An 18,055-nucleotide genomic window follows, 5' to 3' on the forward strand; every position below is an offset into this window, starting at 1 on the left:
GCCAGGCCCTGCCCTGCCCCGCCTCTCCACGGCGACCCCACCCAGCCCTGGGGAAGCGCATGTGTGCTCTGGAAGGAGCGCCGTGAGGTAGGTGCGTCTGGTCCTCATTGCTGCGCGGTGGGCACCCTGCCCTGGGTGCATGCGGCTCCCCTGGGGGGAGGGGGCACACAGGGTGGGACGAGGGGAGGGCCCGCGGGGGACCCCGCCCCGGCCGGCTGCGCCCCGCCCCCTCCCCCCACCGGCCAAGTCCAAGAACCCCGCGCCCACCGCAGCCTCTGCCTCCACGCTAGGCCTTCTTGCACTTGCCCTTCTTCTCCCGCTGCTGGAACTTGCGCAGCCGCCGCGCCCACGTGTCCCGCCACTGGATCACCAGGCTGCTCTTGTCGGCCACGATGCCGCTCTGGTCGGGCGAGTCCTCGGCGTTGCCCAGCAGCAGGTACTTCTTGAGGGGCTTGATTTTGGGGCACTTGCAGGCAATGTCTCGTGAGCGTATCCACAGACTCTGGTCACCGCGGCGGATGCGGCTCGTGCCCTGCTTGTACACGGAGATGATGTTCACGGTGAACTTCCACCAGTCCCCTGCCTTGTCCGCCTTCAGGATGTGGATCTGGACGGCTGCAAAGAAGCACAGGCAGGCATGTGGGCCACGGGCTCCCGAGTTGGGCCAAGGACTGGGGGAGCCTACCTGCTCTTTCCTCTTCAAGAGCCGAGGTGAAATTAAACACCAGGAGCTGGGAAGAGACTGCAGAGGGTACCAGTGGGTGATGGGTGAGCAGTACCAAAGCAGATACCACCTGCTGATCCCTGTGCCAAGGCCTCACTTCCAAGAAGCCTGTTCCCCTCTTGGGGGAAAAAACCTATAGGGGCTACACTCAGGCCAAGTCCAGGGCAGTTTACCGCAGCACTGGCCACTTCACAAGCTGGAGACTATGACCTTTGGAAGGGCAGCCGGTCATTTCACCCCAAGCCTCATGACACCTCCTGACAGCCAAAGTGCCTTTCCTAGAGGCCTGAGTGTTGCTCACCAACCCATGTCCCTGTGAGGCTGCCTCCTTCCCTGAGCCTCTCTATCCCCAGTTCCTGCCAGCCTTTCCCTTGGTGCAGGGAGGGGTCCTCCAGCTGCATCCAGAACCCCCAAAATACATGCTAGGGATACCCCAGAGTCAGGTAAGGCTTAGGATCCCCCCATTTTTTATTCTGCCCTCCACATTACCTGTCAGCCAGAGTCAGTCCAAATACATGGTAACAATGTTACTCCCAAGGAACAGAGACAGTAAGAGGTAGTTTAAAAATAAGGGGTGGTCTTGGCTTAAACAAGTTTGTGAAGCACCAGGATAAAAGGTTTCCTTGGTTCTGGGCTATTCAGAGTCTTTAACCCAGGAATGGTGTGCCTATGTGCTGGTTTCTGGACCCTAACTGTAGACCCTTCAGTTGATGGATCTCCAATTCCATTATTTGGGGAACTTGGTGAAACGATTTCTCCCAATCCAGCAGCAGCCTAGAGAAGACCTCAGCTCCACTTGAGGGAAACCTAGCTACCTGCTCATCCCTATCAGACAGGGCTGCTTTCCTGTGCAGATCCCATGAGCACAGCCTTGTCACGGGTGGGAATGACCTTGACCACTGGCATCATCCTGGAGAGACAGCAGCTTGAAGAAACTGAGAGCAGGCTCTGTGGCTGCACTCCCAGGACCTCCCTGCTTCCCCAGCAGCCCCGGGCGATGGGAGTGGTAGGACAGCGGCTGTGTGGGAGCATCCTCTCACAGGCCGGAAAGCAGATTTTTCCCATATTTTCATCTCAGCTGTTCCTGGGCATCGTGAACTTTGCACTCCAGTCTGAGGGCTCCAAAGAATGGCTGCCATGGCAACCGTTTCCATGTTTTTGTCACCAAGGGACTCACCACTCAGTGTGAACTCTGAGGGGTTGGGGGGGGGGGTTACTCCAGCCCAGAGCAGTGGCCGGGCCATGTGTATCTGACTGTGCAGATGGAGGTCACCGTGGCAACTGAGTGCCCCTCCACTAAGTGATGGGGGAGCCCAGCATGGGCATGCCCCAGAGCCCTGGTCTCTCCCCAGGACTAAGCTGCACACTGAATGAGCTCCCCTGGGAAGATGGCTGTTTCCCTGTGCAGCACCCCCTCTCATACCACCAGAATGTGTGGAGGCACCTCTCTGGCCCTGGCAGGTGCAGCATTGAGGGCTGAATTATGTACATATCCCCAATTCATACGCCACACTGTAAGAGTATCTAAGCCCCTAAATAAGCTGCTGAGGACAAGTCCTAATCCAACCAGATTCAGGAGATTAGGACTGAACCAGAGCCCCACAGGTGACCCTAGCACCTTGACCCCTTGTCTCCAGAATTAGAAGAAAAGTTACCTGGTCAATCTAATAAAAGTTAATTTCAGAGACTTGTAGTCTTGGGTCTTAGCTCAGGGAGATGAAGGAGTACAGGCCTGACTCCCAGCTTCGCTGAGAGTAGGTTATGGCGGAGAGCTGGCTGGCCAAGGTCAAGCGGGTTCCTGTACATCTCGGCTGGGCCCTCCTACCCTATACCTTCCCCGGTCTCTCTCCCCTCAGTGAATATCCTAGAATACTAGGTCTGGGGGGTTAGGTTCCCCAAGCGGAGCCAACCTTACCTGGAGGACCAAGCCCTGAAGGGTGTCCTTCCCCCTAACACTGCTGTCCTCAAGAATCCAGAACAAAGCACCTTGCCCCTGCCATCCTCCCATCCCCAGCTCCAGGAGAAAGCTGCCTCAGCCACAGTGTGAGATGACGCAGGGCCAGGGGAGGGGAGGGTGGTGGCAGAATTCATGTGATTACGCTGGAAGAATTCCACGTTTCCGCTGCCCTTGGCAACGCCTCTGCACATTACACAGCCCACCAAGTATGAACTGCACATGCTGTGCACGGGCCAAGTCTCCTCGATGTGCAAACAGCTGAAAATATTCAAAATACACATTGCAACAATGACCTCAAACAGACCCACACCACATGCCCTGGCAGCCACGTGGCACATCACCAGCATGCTGCCCCCTCCAAATGATCAAGTCTCCATCGACACAGATCCTTGGGTATCACCAACCCAGCCAGATGTGCATGTGAGTGATGTCACCAGCCTGGTGCAGGGCTAGTGAGCACAAACAGGCAGCTGTGCTCATCCTACGACCATGCCCCCAAATATAGACTTCTTTTGTTGTGCTCTAGTTCTCTTGCTGGCCTCCCTCCCAGATTCCGATGCTAGAATGGAATACCCACTGCAAGAGCATTAGGAGGTGGGGTCTTTAGGAAGTGACTAAGTGATGGGGGCTCTCAGGAGCAGGATTAGCACCCTTCATAGGAGGCCCCAGTCCACCGAATCCCTTCTGTGACAGTAAGCAGAGGGAGCCCTAATACTGGATCTGCCTGCCTTGATCTTGTATTCCACCTCCAACACTACAAGCAGTATGTTTCTATAGTTGTAAGTTGCCTAGTCTAATGCATTTTGTTATAGCAGCTGGAATGGCCCAGCCCAGGCCAGTCAGACGCCTGCCTTCCTCCCAGGCCATAACCACTAGCTTCCCCATTGGGAAAGGGAAATGAGACGACCCACAAAAGGAGGGAATGGGTCTGGCCACTGCTGCCAGTAAGCTGGTATGCACCACCTTTAGGCACTATGCCAAACCTTGGAGCAAAGGAAGGGGGGGGCGGAGGCAGAGGAGAAGGCACCTCCAGAACTCCACTGCCCCAGGCCGTGCAATGTATTGTCAACCCTTCTTTTCCTTGCCACAGAACCCAGTGCCCTACAAGTAGATAGGGTGTCAGTAGCCCCTCTAAACAATTTTGGGTTTCAAAGAAAGACTTTTGTGCTAGAACATTTCTTGGCCACCAGGACTGTCATCACTGACCCTGACTCCAGCATGTGGTGAGGAGGGGACACCCCAGATTCCATCCCTTCGCTGAGGCTGGGCTGTGGCTCCAGGGCGAGAAGGAGCTGAGCCCCCGGGACTAGACTGGGCCAGGGCTGCCTGTGCTGGCTTTGGCCAACTAAGACCTAGGGGGCAAGGTCCGGGTCAGCTGGGTGTCTGTGGCCACGTCCCTCTTGGGCACAGAAGGCAGAATCCAACCTGCTGCCGGTGGCATTCCTGGAAGCAGGTTGAGCAGCAGCCTGTGTGTCCCTAGGGAACAGGCATCTGGCCGTGCTCCCAAGCCAGTTTCATCAGAGACACCCACAAGAGGGGGAGTCCCAGGCAGAGGGACCTGCGGTCCACAGCTGTCTTGTCTTCTGCCCATAGCCCCAGCTCACTCAAAACTTTCCTCCCTCCTTCCTCCACCACCAGCCTGGCCCAGGCCTGGGAGCGCTTGCCTTCAGAGAATCTAGAAGCTCAGAGCTGACTGACACACATGGGTTTGTGGGGACCACTCAGCAAGATCAAGGCTCCTCACTACAGAAGCTGGGCTGGGTTCTAAGATATCTTATTCATGCCCTGCTGGGAACTGGCAGGTGGAGGGAAAGACAGCACTGGACATGCCACCTGCGTGGTAGGCACAAGGGGCGGGCTGGCTGGTCTCTGCTGAGTAGAGCCTGAGCACACAGAACATTTCTGTAGGGAGGCTTCCTGCCTCTTGGAGGTCTTTGAGATTTATGGGCTGCTCAGGGTGGCCCCCCAGGGCCTCCCAGCCTCTGCCCCTCCCAAGGAGGCTTGGGTGGTCGCCTCTTGTTCTTACTCCCCTCTTCACCCAGCCATACCTTCCTGTTGGGTCAGCGCAGCGAGGGGAGGCTTGTCACCTATCTGCCTGAGAGACAGCAACCAGGAGATGGGGGAGGACACTAACCCCACAGAAACCATTAAAACTACGGAGCCCCGTAAATCTCCTAGCATAGGGAACGTGTCGTGAACTGCAGCTGCTTTCATAAAATGTTGCTTGGCCCACATGCTTCCCCGGCCAGAGCCCAGCCCTGTTTCTGTTTCCAGGGCTGCTAAGCTGCCCACAGAAACATGGAGTTCCTGCTGGGAAGCGCAGAGAGAAGGCAGCATGCCTGAGCCTGGCCAACACAGCAGCGCTATCTCATATTGATCTTTGAGGTGGAGGCTCACCATGGCCACATTCAGCAAGCCCCGACAGCTTCAGGAATCCAGGGTGGCCACATCCATCCCCCAAGGCCCTGCTTCAGGCCTTAGATAGCTCAGAATTGCCAGGTAAGACGGGGACACCTAACTCAAAACCGGCTGCTGTCTTCCCTACTCAACCAAAGTACCAGTGTACTGTCATCTCAGCTACACAGATGCTGCCTCAATTTTCCCTACCATATCTTGGTGCTTGGACTCTGCTTGGGAGAGGAGATGGGCTAATGCCTGAGACCATCTGGTGGTTGGGAGGGCCCCTGGAGGAGAGGACAGCAGAGAACTGGACTTGGGGGAAAGTAACCCTGTTTCCTATTAGGTGGGCAGTCTAGCCTAACACAGTCCACTCGCTGCGTTAAGCTTCATGTCACTGTGATAAAACGCCTACGAGAATCAACCTAAAGAAAAGCTGTGAGCATCACAGCTTCCAAGGCCTCAGCCCACAGTCCGCTGGCTCCACCACTTGGCACCTCAAGCAAGGCAGAAAGAACATCACGGTGGAGCAAAGCTGCTCATCTCAAGGCAGCCAAGAAGTACAGAAAAAGAGAATAAGGAGCCAGGTACAAAATTCAGTTCCCAGGAGCTCACCTCTAATGATCCACTCGCTTCAAGTAAGTCCCGATCCTAAGTTTAACCTCCTCCAATGGCCCATCAAACTGTGAACTCACCAAATGGTCAGTCAATTCAAAAAGCCATTACGATCCAACCACTTCCCCAAAGCCCTGCCTCTGAACACTGCTGTCTTATACTAAGGTACAACTATAGGACACCTCAAGTCCAATTAATACCTGCCGTACCCCACACTCACAGGAGAAGAGGCTGGGGTACCAGCCATGACACTGCAAGAGGTTCATGGTGGACAGGAGACCTGGGCCCTACCTGGCCCCAGCTGGGGCTTTTGTACAGCAGGGAAGGAAGGAGAGCTGGAGACCACTTCCCTCTCCCTGTGAGGAGAAACTGAATGTTGTTGCCTCCTAATCTGTTCATTCCTCAACCTTGGCCTTGGGGACTGGGTCCACCCAGGCACAGACACCAGAGGTGGATGATCTCCCTGCCCCATGGCACCTTCCACAGCCCCACAAGCTGCCCCAGCCACCCACACCTGCTTCTTCCACTGTCCACAAATGGCAGCAGCGAGGATGGCCCTGTCCATCTGGAACCTTCTTGGGAAGGTGAGCAATGAGCTCCCCAGGCCAATGGTCCCAACAGCATTGGGGCCCTGATCTCCCTGCGTGGCCTCCACCACCCCAAGTCTCTCCAGCTCAAAAGAAGCCTGGTACAGAGGTTACTCCTGACCCAGAGGCCCAGCGGGGCAACAGGTTTATACCCACTCCATGGAGGGGACTGGTATGTCTGAGAACCCCTCAAACAGCAGTTCTGTCGGACACCCATTTCCTAGGGAAAGTCCACCCCAATGAGCCGAGGGAGAATGGTGGGCCAGGCTGTTCCTCCCACAGCTCGGTGGCAGGCACACATGCAGTTCTGTCCCACACAGTGTGTGTCCACGACCCCACTACACGCAAGATAGCTCTGAACACCTGTCAGTCCCCAAAGCCAAACCACCTTCAAAACTTGTTTTCTCTTGGAGACAAAAAAAAAAAAAAAAAGTTCCCCAGGCCCTGGATATGGATCCAAGCAGCACAGAGCCCTAGGGAGGTGCCATGGGACACCCCACAGTGGCTGGGGCTGCCCACATCTCCCACCTCAACCGGATGGATGACGGTGGCAGGCATGTGAACACATGCATGCTGGGTCCTCAGTGCCAGGGGCGCTAATCCCGTAGTCCACCTCAGTAGGGAAAGAACCAGCCCCCTCCCCCTCCCCTTCCCATAGAACCGCAATGGCTCTGTGTGTCTCCAACACATCCAGTAGCTATTCCAGGGCTTCCGACCCAGGGCCTGCCCTGCAGTCATCAGACACAGTGCCCCAGTGAGCAGGGACCAGACAGGCTGGGCCTAGCTCAGACCCCCTGCCCAACTGTGCTCCAGATTCAGCAGACTGGAGACTTCCCCACCCTAAGCCTCAGTGTTCCCATATAGGAACTAGAAAGAGACAGCATTACACAGATGGCCTCTGTCCCTGCAGTCCCTACCTCCATGGTCCCTTCAAGCCTCCTTCCCAAATGCCAGGGGCTCAAAGGAGAGAGAGAATATGAGGAAAGACAAGGGCAGCAGAGGAGGGTTGAGAGCTGACCATATGCAGGACCAACCTCTAGGGCCTGACTCTCTCTGCTCTCTGGACTGGCTGGAGGAACAGATAATGGGGAGCCGGGCCCTGGGCCCCTGTCTTTGGGTAAAGGAAAGTGCAGAACTGAGAATGGCCGCAGTGCCCCCACCCTCAACAACACAGCATCTGCCCGGCTCTCAGCTGGTGGGCGTCATTCCTGTGGGCACAAGGGCATTTCTGTCCAGATGACACTGGGGCCAACCAGCCCTCCCTGCCCAACCTGATGGTCATCCACATTCCACGACCTCAGGCTGACTCATGCAGACCCAGCTCCACATCTGGCCTCCATATGGGGCTGGCACTCGGGGGGAGGGGGAGAGAGTTCACATCTGGCTGGGGAAATTGGAAGCTCCCCAGGGGGCCTCTGACCCTCACTGAGGGTCATCAAGCCCCTGAAACACCATGCCACGTGCTGCTGGCCACTGTGCATCTTGTTCTCTGAATGGGAGATGGTGCTGAGGAGACATGGTCCTCCCTAACTATCACTACAGGCTGTCTCCCAGCCCCCCAACAGGGCACAGCCCCAGATCATGCCCCTAAAATCTATGCCCACAGCCAATCCCCTACAGTCCCTCCGTGGTTATCATGACGTGATAACCATCCAGCTCTCTGCCCTGGGAAGGGCTGAGCCTGTCTGCAATAGCTATTGACCCCAAGGTCAGCAAAAGGAAGGGCAGAGGCCATCATGGGCCCAGAGGCCCCAGGACTCAGGAGCCAGTAGTGAAACGCCTCTCCCCTCCCAGCCTGAGCCACCACTGCCTTCCGCAACACGAACCTAGCCATTCCCCACATCCACTGGGTGCACCCACCATCATGGATCTAGAACCTTCCTCCACCTGGCCACGCCCATCACTGAACAGTCCTGACAATCCTACCTCTGCTACCACTATCACTACCCACATCCCTGTCACCACCCACTGCCTCTGCTCCATCTCAGGTATACCCCAAACAACGGGGACCCTCCTCATAGCTCACAAAGATGTCTCCCCTCTGAATCTTATGAGGATCTGAAAGTCAGGCCCTGAACTTTCTGATGGACACCATGCCCATCCCATCCTCCCTGAAGCTCAACTTCCTGGCCTGGGGAGAAGAAAAGCCTCCAGCCCTGGAACTGATCATGGAGAACCTGGCCTTTAGTGTGCTCTTGTGTCTTGATAAAAATCCCTCCCGAGGAGCAAGCAGCCACAGACAACCATTGGGCTGGTCCAGGGCCAGCAGGGGTGGACACTGTTGCTGGCCAGCAAGTCCTCTCCTCTTCAGCCTCCCGAGGCTCCAGGGGACAAAGCCCCCAGGGAAGTGCACTGATACATTCCTACACACACACACACACACACACCCAAGACCCAGCTGCTGCCCACAAAGGCCACTTCCCCCAAGTTCCATCCCCTGAAGTCGTCCTTGTGGGATTCCAGGAAGAACAGAGCCTCTTGTGGGAAGTGTGCTGATTTTTCCATTCATGGGGCCAAAATGTCTTTCAACAAAGGGGTGACAAACATGCATTTCTGGGAATGAGACGTTCTCCCCAGAGCTGGCATAGGGAAATGGCCTCACCTTTCAGAATGGGTGCTGCCATCTCCTGTCTGAGTCCCTGGAGGTGGAGGGGCAGAAGCACTCAAGCACTGATAGGGCCACCAGGGACATGGTAGACGCTCTCAGCGGGGCCATACATGACACCAATCTACCCTGGCCTCTCACTCTAGCCTGCTAGACTGACCCCTTGCACCTAGCACCTCACACTCACTTCTCCAATCCCATCCACTTGTGTCCAGCTTCTGTGCCTGGAGACTCTACTCTCTGCCTGAGGTCCCTGTGTTCTGAGCCCTTCTTCCTGCAGCCTTCCTGCCTGACCCCTCAAGAGGATGAGCCCTTACCCTGTTGTAGGCTGGACCAGGACTGCTTGGGGTGTGCATATATTGTATATTGTGTGTGTTCTATGTTGGGTGTGGCGTGTGTAGTGCCTGTGAGCAGCAGCCATGCAAAATGGGGGAGGCTGTGCTCATGGGAGGTGTGTTGGGACCACGCAATGGAGCCTTTGCCCAAGGGGCAGAGGGAGAAAGAAGATGGCTTGAGGAAGGGAAGAAAAAGGAAAGGAAGCCCCTTGCCGCAGGGCCAAACAGGAACACGCTACTCCATTAGCTGTGATCTCTGGAGCCCTACCAGGGCAGGTGACCCCAACCAGACCTGCACTGCTGTGTCTGAACCCACAGGCATGGAGGTGAATGCACACACTTATCCAACCTGCACACCCACAAACACCAACACAAAGCAAAGGCCCCTCTGAGCTGAGATTTTCCTGAGAAGTTGGCCTGAGCTGCTGAGACCCTTGAATAAACCCTGTCTTCTGTGGTCAATGGTTTAGCAGTTGGCCTTGCCTTGGCTCTTTGTCAAGAGTTTGCAAGGTGAGTTCGATTCCCCTAGAGGGCAACAGAGGGCTGATGTGGCCCAGGAGATGGAGGGGAGGAAGTGACAGATGACAGCTGAGGGCTCCCTCAGCTTGGAAATGCTTGGAAATGGTGTCAGGCATGCCAGGAGCCACGATCAGTGTCTCACTTAACAAGGGTATCATGTCCCCTTGATTGTACCTCATCTGACAGGTGAAGAAACTGGGGCTCTAAATGGTGCAGGTCTCTGTCCAAGTTCCAATGGCGAGTTAGAAGAGACTGAATGGAAGGGACCATTTCATCTCCCTGTCTCAGGCCCTCCCCTACCCACATTCCTTCCTGGCCCCTCAAGCCAGGCCCAAGCTTACTAGCAAATATACCAAAGAGCAGAGGGCAGGGCGCATGCACACAGGCTGGCCAGCCACAGCCCAAGGCTGAACCCCAGGCCTTCCTGGTTTTCTGTCCACTAGCCACCACCCCCTCAGAGGTATCCTCCAACATCCCTGGGTCAAGCCTCTCCGGAGAGGGAAGCTCTTTACTCAGCAGGGGTGAGGTTCTAATTAGCAGATCCTGGAACATCCAAGCGCTCTGGATGTGAAAAAATGTGTTTCCTAATTGGCTCCCTGCTGGGGTGTCAGTCAGAGAGCAGGCAGGGATTACAAAGTCTCTGAGCTCCCTTCCATGGCCTAGCTTGACAACCTCACCTGCTCCCCAATTCCACAGGTCAGCTTGTCCTCCTGTCCATCTCTCTCAGGGCCAGCCCAGGTCTTCCCGATCTATACAGACTGCATCCTGGGGTCCAGGGACCCAAGCCGGGACACGTGGAAGTGTCCACAGGCCCGTCAGGAGGCAGAGATCTAGCCCTCAAACCTACAGCCAGGGTAGCAAAGACTGCTGGATTGCCCTCCATGCACCCCCCACCCTGTGTCGTGCTCCTCAAGGCCCTGCCTGGACCTTCTGAGGTGTCCCCAGAAGCCTGTGAGATTCCCTTGCAGACATTTCAGACACTGAGCTGGACTGGGCAGACTGCACAGTGACAGTCAAGGAACATAAGCACACACCCACTCCTTTCTGTGATCTAGTGAGATCCGTCCCCCAGTGTGACAGCGTGGGGCCTTGACGAAGAGGAACTCACACTCACGGAGGGCTTAATGTCATTCCTGCAAGTATGGGTTAGTTATCCTGAGAGCAGGTTGTTACAAAGCTTCACCTCCCATTTCCTTTCTGCTTTCCACCACAGGCTGAGGCAATACCACAAGACTCTCACCAGAACCTGAACCCGTGCCAGCACCATCCTGTTGGACTTCCACAACCATGAGCCAAAATAAATATCTTTTCTTTGTAGTTTATCCCATCTCACATATCTTGTTAAAGAGGCTGAGAACACACTGACACAGAGGCCCTCCAGGGCGCCGGAGAAGACAGGGCCAGGCCGCCAGAAAGACACTAAAGCCTAAAGCCGGTAGTATAACAGGTTGACACCCCATCAGCTTCCAAAGAGGGGCCTCTGAACCCCCCACCCCCAAGCTGGCTCTCAAGTCTTACACCCCAGCAGGCATGTGGATATGGAGACCACGCACCTGGGTAGCAGAGATGGGGCAGCCGTCATGTCTGGAAAGATGGGTTGCCCCTCACACCTCTCAGGGCCTTTGGGAAAGTGGGGCTCTGGGCTAAGTGACAGGTCAGAGAAAGCTCAGGAGAGGCTACATGGGGGGAAACAGGAGGAGCCGCCCCCTGATGCTATGACAGCAAGCCACCTCACCAGCCAGGCCAGCCCCTAGCTCCGACCTGAAGGAACTAAACCTGCTTCTCTCTGAAAACCATAAGGAAGTTGGGTGGGGATGGGGCCCAGTGAAGGGAGCAGAGAACCCCAAGGAACCCAGAGGCCACATACTCCACCCTTCCCTTCCATGAGAGCAGCACCCCCTACTGCCCAGGCTGCTCACAGCAGGGCAGGACCAGAAGCCTGGGGCTCCTGTGTAAGTCCTCACCCCTGAGGATCAGCCTGCCAGGGAGTGAGGAGGCCAGGAGAGCACTCAGAAGGGCGAGGTGCTCCTGCAATACCAGAGGTGGGAGAGACAGAACTCACTGGAGAAAACAGCCAAAAAAAAGCAAGCCTGATCCGACTGTGTCCAACTGAATCAGGTGGGAATGGAATCCATTAGAGCAAGTTGTTGCAAATCAAAGAATACAAAGAGGCAGAGATCCCAAAAGACCACTCTGCTTCTTCTCCTCCCACGAGACCGACTCACCTTTCTCCTACCTCCTGCCTCCCTCCTCCCTCCTGCCTGTTCATGCTGGCCTTGCACAGGGAAGGAGAGTGGGGAGGTGAGAAGGCAGGTGGCCTTTTGCTGTGCCAGCAGCAGCGATGAGGCCTGCGAGGTATGACCTCCTGGGAGCAGCTACAGGAGGCTGGGATGTGGGGGAGCCTCCCATAGCCTAGGTCCCAGCTGAGGCCCCTCCCTGGGGAAGTCACCCTGCCTGAGCCACTGCAGGCACTTCTTGGAAATTCAGACGCTCCTGAGCTTCCCTGGATACCTGCACTTTAGAGGGGCGTCTACTGTCTGTGGCTGTGGCAACTTCTCAACTGACACATAAGACATGTCAGGTGCTCTTTCTTCCTCTTGGGGGAGGCCAGGCAGTCCATGGGGAACAAGGCTGGATTCTTGGGTCTTGCCCTGGCTTCAGTGTGGGGTGTGTATATATGGATGTGTGTCCATACACAAACACATACACAATAAAAGGAGAAAATTCTAGAAGTTCTCAAAAATTCCTTTGGATTCCTTTGGGTGTCATTCATTATGCTAAAACCTTCTTAAAGAAAAGACTTCGTGTGGCTCCATCAGCTGGTCCAGCCAGGATCCCCATAAGGCTGGGGTCCTGAGCTAGGGTTCTGGGGTTCCTCAGGATGAGGAAGGCATGCAGACTCCCCATCTCACCACAGCCCAGGGACCATTCTAAAGACACCAGAGCTCCTACCCCCTTTCTGGTGCTTGAAGGATCTCCCAGTGAGCGGCAGAGAGAGCAAGTCACTGGCCTGTAGCCACGAAGTCCATCAAAGGAAATGTGGGGGCCAGAGCCCAGCCTGGGAATCCCAGCCTCAGTGGGCCTGCTGGCCTGGACATCTCTCTACAGGGCAAGGGAAGGAGGCAACCCGGCTCTGCTGCCTCTCTCAGCCCCTGTCCCTGGACCAAGGTGGAAGAGATGAGGAATTTCTGGACATGAGATCCATCCATCCACAGGGACTCCCTGGCCAACACTCACCAGGCCACCTGCAGCCCCACTGGGCTCTTCCTGGGCCCTTGCCCTCCCCCCAGGGGCGCTCACTCACTCACCATAGTCCTTCTTGCAGTACTTTTTCATGTTGATCTTCAGCTTCCCTTTGGAGGCCTTGCAGTAAGAATCACAGTCTGCAGGAGGGGGGAACACAGACAAAAACTAATTAGGCTGGGGATGAATAGGCTGGATGGCGAGCGGGAGGCCGCCTCCCTAAATACCCAGAGGCCTGTGATACCCATGGACCTTCTAAAGAGGCCCTTGGGACAAAGGACCCCCGCCCCGCCTCCCCCTCCTTGGGCCTGAGGAATCCTTCAGCCTGTCTTGGCCTCCGTGAGAGACTCTGGGAGCCTCCATATCGTGCCACCCAGGGCTTCTGAGCACCACACAAATTCCTCCTGTTTTTAAGACACAACTACAGCCTGATTAAAGCCGATAGAAGCCTCATTGTCACCCTGTGCTCCGGGTCTGTGTCAGGAGCTGGTTTTCATGGCGCAGAGCCTCTGACTGGGGTCAGACCCTGACAAAAGAGGTCACAGAGGAAATTAGCAGCCCGTGAAGCATTAGAAAGCCCCTTTGGTGTCCACTCCACTGGAGTGTTCAAATAAAATGCCCCACGAAGAAAAGTTCAGTTCTAATGGGCCCTACTGCTGAGAGGCAGGGCTGGGGCCTGTGCCCACCAGGGATCACTGAGGGGGTTAGAGGGCTTCTAGGCTCCCAAGCAAGAGGCAGGCAGGACATACAGTACATCGATGCCTACCAACCATGGGCTCTGTCTCTCCTAGTATTGGCCTTGCCAAACCCCCAAACACTGATAGATGGACCCCAGCCCAACTTTACCTCTCCCTGCCTGTGACTTCTGCTTCTCAGACAAAGCAGGGAAACCTCTTAATGGATCTGTATGTGACACCCACATACAGATCGAGGCCCGGCCCATCTGAGAGGCTCAGGAATCCTGCCCATACGTGCCCTGCCCAGCCATGAGACATGCTGGACCTCACTCAATTCTCACTGCCTTTCTTTGATGGGTTAATGTTATTCCCATTCTGCAGACAGGAAAACTGATCAGCCACTGGCCAAAGTCAAGGGTGGAGAAAGAAGTGATTTGTGCATGCATGTCAGGCAAAGCCAGAGTGGAAAGGCCTCTCAGTGCCACCAGCTCCCAGCCTGTGGCCGAGACTACACTACAGGGACAATTCAGAGGCTAGTAGGAGGCAGCTGCCTCCTTGGAGGCCCCAGGATTGTCTCACTGGTGACTCTATTCAGCAGCTCAGCTCCATTTCCTTGCCTAGGAGGCTGCCCTCCTGGAGCCCTAAGTCAGGAACCAATTTCAGGAACTGAGGAAGACACAGCCCCAGCCGGCTGCTGCCATGCTGTGCTTCAAGCCCGTGGAGCATCCTGGGGACGGCCCAGCCCAAGGACCCCAGAGGCCACAGCATCAGCTCTCCCCCCGGCTCCAAAGCTAGTCTGGGTCTGGAGTCCTGGGGTAGCCACAGAGAGCAGCTTTTACTCCACTGTGACCAGGCCTGAGAGGCGAGGATGGGAGGAGGAAGCAACCCCAACACACTAGACAGCAGCAAGTCCCTGCCCCAACCGCCATCCTGCCTAGTCGGGAACAGCCCTGCTGGGCTGCTCCTGCATCAGGTCAGGGCCAGTGATGCTCATAGCCAAGCCACGGAGGCCAAACCAGATGTCCAACTGCTTGCTCTCAACAGGGAGGTTAATGGGATTGCAAATGAGGCCCCAGAGATGTCACTGCAGAGACAACCTGGGGCCCAGCCCACTCCGTGCCTTTGTGCTGTTTGGGGAAGTCTAAGTAAGGGACTTCATATTGAATCTGGAGGAAATCACTGACGTCTGCCACCTCTGCACAGGCCCAGAGAGGCTGCGGAGTGATGGGGTAGAAAGCACTGTGAGCTGCGGCCGAGTTTAAAGCTGAAGAAAGCAGAGCTCTGAAAGGCTCCAGGGGGGCCTGGGGGTGGGGGTAGGATGGGGCAGAAGACAGGCAGGTGAGTCCTGGGACACTCTGCTCCTAGACCTTCAACACCACTGTCCTCAACTGGGACAGACACTGATCTAGAACGTGTGACATCCATCACTGCCTCTTGGCCTGCTTGCCAAGGCCATCTTCGCTGTGTACCTTAAAGGTGGTACTCAACCACATCACTGACACCCAACAGAAAGAAAGCTTTGATGCTGTTCTGGTGCGTGGAGAGCCCTGTGCCTCATTTCTCCACGGAGGTATCTTTTAATAGATGAGAACCTACAGCATGGAGGCGCTGGGGCCTCGTTGTCCAGGGTTATGGTTCTCATGAGAGGCCGTCTCCCTGCAGAGCCCAGCAGACCCACCCCCAGTCCCTACTTCAAACATGGCTGAGACCCAGGGCCTAGCCCCAACAGAGCCATGGCCTAGAAATTAGACACCTGAACTAGGCACCTGAAATCCTAGCTACTCCCAAGGTCAAGACCTGGAAGATCAGGGTTTGAAACTACCCTGTGGAGAAATAAGACTGTTATTTCCTAAATAAACAGTAAAAGGCAGGGCTGCAGTAACTGGAGGTGTGAATCAAGTGGCTGAGCACTAGCTGAGGGAGAGAGAGAAAGGCCAATATGCACATGTGCTCTTACACACATGGGGGGGGGGTGGAAGGCTGGAGGTGTGATTCAAATGGTATAAGAAGCAAGCCAAGTGAATGTGAAGCTCTGAGTTCAAATCCCAGTACCACCAAAGAAAGAAGGAAAGCAAGAAAGGGAGAAAGGAAGAGAAAATAGAGAGAAATGGAGGGAGGGAGGGAGGGAAGGAGGGAGGGAAGGAGGGAAGGAAGGAAGAGAGGAGGAAGGAGAGAAGGAAAGTGGGAGAGGGAAAGGAGGGAAGGTGGATGGAAGAAGGGAGGGAGGGGGGAGAAAGGGGGAGGGAGAGGGAGGGAATGATGAAGGGAGGGAGGGAGGGAAGGCGGGAGCAAGCAAGCAGATACAGGGGTAGGGTGGTCTCTGCACCCATAATGTGCACACAGCACCCATCCTGGTAGAGAAAAGGCTCAGGCAAGTGATTATAAACTCAGAAAAGGACAGAAGTCTCTGCATTTGTAGTTGCATTTGCTTTTTAAAAATCTTTCGTGTCAGTAAGTTTGTTGCAAAATATTCTCTATTCCGTTTGGAGGCGCTGATTCTAATTAAGTCATGTACTAGGAAAACTGAAAACCCAAGCATGTTAGAACTGTGCAAAAGACAGGTAAGCAGGCCTGAGAGATGGAAGTGTCTTCCTTTGGGGAAAGAGGAAAAACCTTCAGAGCACAGACACTGAAAGCGATTTGGCTGCCTGTGGGCTCTTGGTTTGGTTCATTTCCCAAATCGCTGAGGTCACTGGACAAATGGTCCCTGGTAAGGAAAATGTCCCTGCATTTTCTCCCTTTTCTGAAGACATACAAAGCTATAGACTGCTTCAAAATGGACAAATCATAGCTTTAAAATACAGCGGACTCCTGCAACATGGCATCTCCTTGGCCACCTCGTGTGGGGTCTCTCCTTGTTATGTTCCAAAATAGCTATGAAGACAATGAAAAAAATGAAAATTCACACAAATGCCAAGAACGAAACTGATAGATGACTCAATGCTGGAATCTGGGAGCAATCTCTATATTAATTAGAGGCAGATGGTGGTAGAAGCAGCAAAATCTATTTGAGTTTCACCTCAAGATGATCAGGAAGATCCTGGGAGAAAAAACTGGAAGACAACAGAAAGACAATCCCAGAAAAGAAATGGGCACGAAATAGGTACAGGGGCAGGTGTGGGAAGGCAGGGGCAGGTATGGGAAAGGCAGGGGCTGGAAACAGTAGCTGCACTGCCTACCTGAACTTGCCATTTTATCTAAATCAGTGAGGCAGAGGCAGAAAGCCAAGCAAGCTGAAGTGAAAATGCAAGTAAAGCCTGGTGGGAATCAAGCTTTGGGGATGGGGCTGTGGCTCTCCACTGTGAATCTGAGATGAGGATGGAGTGACGGGCTATACAGAGTTCTGCAAGAGGCCAAACGCTCCCTGTCACCACTAGTTGACTACAGCTCAAAACTACACGGGTCTTCAACAGCATGTCACCAAATGCTCATGGCAGGCTAAAATACCTTAAAACAACAAACAGCACAGCTGCTGGGTGTGAGTGGCTCAAACCTCTAATTCTAGTACTCACGCGGCTGAGATTGGGCTGGGATGTAGCTCAGTGGCAAAGTGCTTGCTTAGCAAGTACAACATATTGGGTTCGATCCCCAGTACCAGAAAAGAAAAGACCAAAAAAAAAAAAAAAAAAAAAAAAAGGCTGAGGTCTGAAGTCTAAGGATGGAGGTTCATAGGCAGCCCAAGCAGATAAACTGGAGAGACTCTTACCTCCAATTAACCAGCAAAAAAGCCAGAAGTGGAGATATCGCTCAAATGGTAGAGTACCAGCCTTAAGCAAAAAGGCTAAGTGAAAGCATGTGGCCATGAGTTCAAGCCCTAGTACTGGCACAGGGAAGTAGAGAGGGGAGAGGGGAGAGGGGAGAGGGGGGAGGGGTAAGGGGAGAGGAGAGAGGGGGAGGGGAGAGGGGAGAGGGAGAGGGGAGAGGGGAGAGGGAGAGGGGAGAGGGAGAGGGGAGAGGGGAGAGGGGAGAGGGGAGAGGGGAGAGGGGGATGGGGAGAAGGAAGGAAGGAGGGAAGGAAGGAGGGAAGGAGGGAAGGAAGGAGGGAAGGAAGGAAGGAAGGAAGGAAGGAAGGAAGGAAGGAAGGAAGGAAGGAAGGAAGGAAGGAAGGAAGGAAGGAACAGCAGACCTCTGTGAACTAGGATAAGAGACAAAGTTAGACTGAAGAAACCATATACTTAAAAAAGAGTTGAAAAAGCAAGAACTAAACCAAATCTCTAAAAATTAAAATCCACAATAAAAACCCACCTTGGAAGCAGTAGAGAAAGGTAACATTAAAGCAAGTGATTCAAGGACATGCAGAACACATTAGGAGAGCTCACACTAAGTTTACTCGAAAGGGGATAAAGACAGAGAGGAGTGAAGACAGAGAGGCAAATGGACACATGACTGGGTGAGA

At 54.6% G+C, this 18,055-nt stretch overlaps 1 protein-coding gene across 1 annotated transcript in view; it reads right to left on the reverse strand.

The window, feature by feature from the left end:
- Positions 1–237: 237 nt before the first annotated feature.
- Positions 238–18,055, reverse strand: part of Ntn1 (netrin 1) — a 176,225-nt gene continuing 158,407 nt past the window's right edge. Inside the window, exons 6-7 of the mRNA XM_048365222.1 lie at positions 13,048–13,122; positions 238–615 (exon numbers count right to left, since the gene is read on the reverse strand). Coding sequence (XP_048221179.1) covers positions 287–615; positions 13,048–13,122 — 404 coding nt within the window. The 3' untranslated portion in view covers positions 238–286. The remainder of the gene's footprint in view (positions 616–13,047; positions 13,123–18,055) is intronic.

Source organism: Perognathus longimembris, chromosome 17 (genome assembly GCF_023159225.1).
Source record: "Perognathus longimembris pacificus isolate PPM17 chromosome 17, ASM2315922v1, whole genome shotgun sequence".
Taxonomy (NCBI): Eukaryota; Metazoa; Chordata; class Mammalia; order Rodentia; family Heteromyidae; genus Perognathus; species Perognathus longimembris.